Genomic DNA, 6,255 nt, shown 5'->3' on the forward strand with positions numbered 1-6,255 from the left:
CCCCGATATCGTTTTTGTGGATTTCCACAACCTCAAGCAAATAACCACTTTCAATCGGGTTATTCTTCAGGTGAACACTCAGGACCGTGAGGATTACGAAAAATTCCTAAAATTACCTTGCATTGATTCAGATTGGCGAATTGATAGTGTTTCTAGAGCGCGTGATCAATCGATTCAGATCAAAATAGAGCTCAAGAAACCCCTGCAAGAGGCTAAAATCAGATCTTTTGGGTATCTAATGCCGTCGCATCAAGGGCACATAACATTAGCCAATATGTCTGGGATTGCCCATGTCTTGGGACCAAGCAGATCTCATTCCTTTAGGTCCATGGAGTTGTGGAATAAATTCACTCCAGTGATCGAAGCAAAAACGATTTATCCACATATATTGGGCCATACAGAGATCAGGAACATTGTGAAACACCGCGCCTTTGCTCAGAATCATCAATTTAGGTGTGAGGTGCTTGTTATGTCTGTTGGATTCTCCAACGAGGGTGTTCGTCTGGTTTCGATTTTGAACATCTCCAATGGACACGGGTGGAAGATGTTTGATCAAAATCATAGTGCCGGAGAAGATTTGGTCAATGAACTTGGACATGGCTCGCCAAAGATTGTAATTGGCCACAACGTAATGGATATGTTGGATGAAGTGGTTGATACATCACAAGTCGTGGGGGTTATTGAACTGGAATGGTTACTTTCGCAAGGACAGAGGCCACACTTTCAAGCTCAACCATCATGGTGGGATATTGTGAGCACGCACTTGTCTTTCGATTTTCAGTTCGTTCCAGTTCAACCATTTGACATCCATTATTTCACTCTGCTATTCATCAGGGCTCAAATGCGGTGGTTACACTTATCTATGGATAACTTTATCCAACAAGCATTCAGGAAATTTGTATTACCTCTTTCAATCTGTGGACAACTCCGACCCCGAGATTCAAACATGTATGTACTTACCAATTCAGAGAAAAATGAAAATCGGATTCGTGCTCCACCTACCTTTACTTTTGAAGATTTGGCAGACTCGACTTCTGAAAGTGATCAACCTTCAAGTCCAATATCAAGCTCTGTTGGCTCTGACAGTGATGATTGTCCTTATGCAGGAGTTTCAATTTACTCCAAACAGTCCACACCATCAAACCAGTGGCCTCAGAAAAGCGGATATTTGAAGTTTAACTTATTGATCCTGAATTTGAAAACTACATCAACAAGAGGCACCTCGTTCATATCAGCGTTTGAGGCCTATTTGCCTGCCCAAGACTCAAGCTTCCACGAACCAATATTTCCGGAGGGAATTAGTCTGGACAAGCTTTTAGAGAGCGGATACTCATGGAATGGAAGCACTTGGAGCATGGAAATAGGAGACTCTAGTAGGCTTGTTATTTCTGAGAGCGAATGTCTCGAGAGACTCAAAGCATTTGCTAATGATGGTTTCGGACCTCGTCAACCATTTGCACTTGTAGTGCCATGCGTTGAAGCTTTGGATCAGTTTCTTTTCATTCTGAAGAGGCACAATTGGTCCAAGAAGTTCTTTGAGGCATGCCGTGGATGGTTGGATGTCAAGTCCTTGATGTATCTTAGGGTTATGACCCCTCGTCGATACTTCATCAAAGCCTTGGATCTGGAGGACTCGGAATTGTTCCAAATGTGCGAGCACGTTGATATGCGACCCCGCGGACGGTTCGGACTAGTGCCTAATGTCATTGACAAGATTTTGAGCTCAAAGTTCAAAGATGTGAACTTTTACAGCCAAGCCTTGCCAATCAATCTCGGTGTTCAGCCTCACAATTTGCTTTTTGTACACGGAAAAGCTATCAAGTATTCTGTTGATCGTGAATGTGAATGGCTAAGTATCATTTATGCCAAGAACATTGCCAGTGGCCGAACCTTCCAATGTGCAATTGAACCATACGGAGTTTGGGATCCCAACTTGATTCAAGACTTCGGTTACAAGCGAGACTCTGACTCTTGGATCTTGGAACAAAACGGAAAGATAATGCCTTGTTTATCCCTTTTGGATGCCCTTATCGAGTTCTTTAGGTTCGTTTGTGCTGACTCTGAGCAGAAGAAGACCATTCTCATTTGCTCCGTTTTTAACGAATCCTTGGCACATCTCTTTGCAATTGTCCAGTTCATGCAAGCTAACGATGTATTCTTCAATGACATCGTTGGTATTTTTGAAATGGCTACTTTTCTCTGGCAGGAGAATAGAACACAGTTCTTTACCACCGATGCTATTCTGGAGCACTACAAAACCAAAATCCGAGGCCCATCTCACAATTTCAATTCTTCGTCAGACATTGAAAGACAAGGTGAAAAAATACTGGAATGTCTAGCCCTTCAAGCAAAAGAAGGCTCCATTGACATAGAGAAGATGGTCGTCAAAAATGCATTCGGATGGAATTCTCCTCCTTGGAACAAATTGCTCAAAGAGTCGCATGTTCTCATGTTCCAAGACCATGTTTTTCCCGTGAGGTTGACCTCAAATGTTACCATAACGAAAAATCTGTCAACATTCGTGGCTTGTCAAGTGGCCCAACCAGTGATATCTTTCAGAGATAGAGAGTTCTTAACTCTATCTCACCCAATGACCAACATTCAGGTGCTTGATAGAATACAAATATCTCCAGTCAGGCCCTTTTTTCTGAACATCATTCACCATGGAGAGTCCAAAGAACTAGAGAAGGGATCCATTATTGGATTGGTTTGTCCCCTAGACAGATTTCAGTCGTTTGAGTGTGATTTGAAATCCAAACTAGAGGCCATCCACCAAGAAAGGGCAAAACTTCCTCGTTCCAATTCAAGGGATTGTCTCCTACAGGAAAACTATCAAATCGTCGAGAATGCAGAACATAAACCAGACATCCGTGTTCTAAATCAAATCACATTGAACTCAGCCAAGAAAGCAAAAATGGGCCAAAAGGAGAACGAGAGCATTCTAAAAGAACCTATTATGGAAGTTAAATCAGAAAGTCCACGTATTATTACTCCACATGCTAAAGAGCAAAAGATTGATCCTTCTTTCGAATCTTTTGAGGGCAAATCTGGGGAGAACTTAGCCAACCTGCTTGACAAATTCGTGGCTACCAAAGACTATCAAAAGCAACCTGACCAAGGAAACGAGCCAAGAGAGAGGAGGGCCCACCAACTGTCTTTGGAAGAACTTCAAGACAAGGTCTATGCCCTGTTGGACTTTCCGTCGTTCGCTCCCCTCATTTTGAATTACATAAAATGGTGTTCCATGAATGGAAATGATGTGGATGAAGCGGTTGGTGATGCCATTATCACCCATCTGGTTGGCATGGGTTGTGAATCCTTAGACGCTCTTAAGGACACGTTTGTCAATCTAAGCTCATGGAATGAGTCTCAAATACGAAGTGCACTCACTCGGCAATTCCCTTCCATCGAAATGTTAATGTCTAGGGACTTGATGGAAACCCTAGTTGGAATAGTCATCCTTGAATTTGGTCCAGCAAGCCAAGGTGAAACGTCCCTCAACTTGACGGAAGTCACAACACATATTGCCCCTAACATAAGCCAAACTATGCATCAAAATGGGTCCTCTGACACTAGTATTTTGGAACTAAATGAGCCTGAAGATCAACCTAATTGCGATGCAAAATCCTCGAGGTTAAATCATGATGGGCAAGTCCACTTGCTTCCACTTAAAAGCATCAACTTTAGTTCGAACCAAATTCAAGAAGAGATAACTACCAGGCACATTATTGAAAATTACATGAAATGGAAATCGAGTGTCAGAAGGGAATCAATATAATCACAAGGAACTGCCATTCTGCGCAAAACAGTCATGGAGCTGGATTCGTTATGGAAGGATTGTCTCCATTTCCGATAAAAATCATCTTGTTGTGAGGGACGAATCATCTCGAGCAAATCCTTGCGAAAACGATGGAAAAGTGCAAGGAAAGATCATCAACGAATCTACACCAACCATCAATCAAACGGCCATCATCTTTCCTGGTCAAACTTGGAATTGCATGGGCATGACGACAGATGAATTACAGAAATACGATCAAATATACTGGGGTTTCATTGCCAAAGTGGATTACCTGGCTCATGTGGTCAAAGTGGGATTTTGCAAGGACAATTGCTTGCAATATGCCTCCATCGATTTAAGCAAAGTCATTGGCACTTTCAAAAGGTAACAAAAGAGAAAGTTAAATTATTATTATTATTATTATTATTATTATTATTATTATTATTATTATTATTATTATTATTATTATTATTATTATTATTATTATTATTATTATTATTATTATTATTATTATTATTATTATTATTATTATTAGAGAAAGGTACAGAATTGTAAATAATTCCCCTAACATTTTCCCCAAAAGTTTACTTCATCAGGTTTTGTTCTTATTACCGAAGTAGTTTAAAGAGGAAAAAAATATCTGCGATGAAATTGATGCCTATATCAGAATTGTTCCTGTAGCCAAAGCTCTAATAACGAGATTTCATTGTAATCGAAAGAAATGTGGCTGCGCTTTGCTTAAATGATTTCACCTTCTGTCACAATAACAAGAAACGCTGTAGGGGGTGAAAAAGGAAGGGAATGTTTTCCCAGTTACAGTTCTAACACATTGTCAAGCGATCGTGATTACCATCCTTTGGTAATTACAATTTTGGTTCCGTTATTTGTATTGTGACAATTGTTATGTCTCGAGATTTGGATGTTACTTCTTTTAGTTCTTACCACTTACATTTGTACCCTAATGCCAACTTAACATGCTTACTTCCCGCAGTATCCATTTGTTTTTGTTTCACAATCAGGATTTTATGTTTATTATTCAATTTCTTTCAGAATTTTGCACCATCTTCCCTGTCTATTTCATATGGATTCTACCTCAACCGTCTCATTTTTGCTTCTAAATCCCACTCCGTCATTTGTTATCGTGAAACTAGTCTCATCAAGCAACCTCCAAACCTTGAAGTCGTTTTTTCAAGAAATCACATTTCTCCCCATCAACGAGGAGAAGGTTTTCTGCATCCAGTCATTGCCTTCTCCGACGTTTAAATTCACAGATTTCAACCGGAAGTTTTTGACGGCCATCGATATCCATCAAGATCCTCAAAAAATTCGAACATTTTGTGAAACCATTAGTCCACGAACTCGGGTGCAACTCTTGTTTAGACCTGGCCGGGTGCTTGTTATGAGTGAGCTACAGGAAGATCAGAACTTAATGGTGGAAGCTATATCTCAAATCGGTTCGAACGAAGGGTCGCAAATGGTTACCTCCGATTGGATAGATTTCTGTTGTAGCATAAGTCCAAGACACCCAGACGACACAATTCCAATCAATCAAGGGAATTGCCGGTCTTCCACCTCAAGCACCTCATCTCAAGCCTATTCTGATGATGATATTCCTGGTTTGGAACACAAATCTGAGTCCCCAAATTGGTCTGATTCCAGTTACATTCAAAGACGAACAATGCTTTGCAAAGAACATGCCAAATGGAAAAGACACTTATGTCTAAATTATCTCATGAAAAAATGTTCCAACCGCGGAAAATGCCCCTTCCAACACAATTTGGCCGTTTGCTTTATGTCTTACGAATTATGTTGGGGCTTTATTTATGGGATCTGTCCAAGGCAAATATGTTTTTATCCTCATAAGACCATCGAGACTATATGTGAAGAATATGATCGGAGAGCCGCAATACTGATCGACAACTGCAAGGCGTGTGGTCATAACGAAAAAGTCAATGAAGACCCGGACACACAGAGTGTTCCAAAACACGTAATTGGACTTTCCAAGAAAAGAACTTTATCTCCAAATCCTAACACTGGGCCAAGTTCAAAAATTGGGCCCCGCCTGTTCTCTACCAAACTGTGGACTCCGTGATATTCACACGCATTTTTGTGCTCCACCAGATAACTTGGGTTCGAGTCTTCAAGAAGGGGAATCGTCATCTTCTCGTATTCTATCAAGATCTCATATCATTCCAACTTCTAGTCAACAAGTATTATGTTCATATAAATATTCGCCAATGAAATTGTTTTTCTCTCAGAATTGAATAAGAAAGAATGCTAAATTAAAAGCAAATCGACTTTTTGTAATCAAAAAATACCTGGTGCCGAGGAAAGGAAGCGATGTGACGCCTTAAACAAGCCTTGTTACAAATGTTTAAACGCTTGAAGGAGATGTTTCAATAAGGCGCCAAACTTAGTCGAAAGCACTTGTCACGACGCTTAGAGTAATGGGGAAAGTTTCCAATTTTTGACAATTT

The 6,255-nt window shown here is 40.4% G+C and overlaps 1 protein-coding gene across 2 annotated transcripts; it reads left to right on the forward strand.

Moving 5' to 3' along the window:
• The first annotated feature begins 458 nt into the window (after positions 1-458).
• LOC131886512 (uncharacterized) lies at positions 459-6,255 on the forward strand. Of its 2 annotated transcripts, none has more exons than XR_009373930.1 (2): positions 459-4,162; positions 4,829-6,255. XR_009373930.1 is itself a non-coding variant. In XM_059234881.1 (2 exons), exons 1-2 carry the CDS (start codon positions 3,999-4,001, stop codon positions 5,868-5,870), a joined length of 1,206 nt encoding a protein of 401 aa, XP_059090864.1. In that variant the 5' UTR covers positions 3,798-3,998; the 3' UTR covers positions 5,871-6,246. The 2 variants fall into 2 exon arrangements, 1 of the variants encoding a protein (XP_059090864.1); XM_059234881.1 differs by having other exon boundaries at positions 3,798-4,162; positions 4,829-6,246.

This window comes from Tigriopus californicus, chromosome 1, assembly GCF_007210705.1.
Source record: "Tigriopus californicus strain San Diego chromosome 1, Tcal_SD_v2.1, whole genome shotgun sequence".
Lineage (NCBI taxonomy): Eukaryota > Metazoa > Arthropoda > Copepoda > Harpacticoida > Harpacticidae > Tigriopus > Tigriopus californicus.

Excerpts from the sequence above, each read along its gene's own strand:
- LOC131886512 (XM_059234881.1), top strand. The coding sequence starts at position 3,999 with ATGGGCATGACGACAGATGAATTACAGAAATACGATCAAATATACTGG. Across the intron at positions 4,163-4,828 it reads GTCATTGGCACTTTCAAAAG|AATTTTGCACCATCTTCCCT; the intron begins GTAACAAAAGAG and ends AATTTCTTTCAG.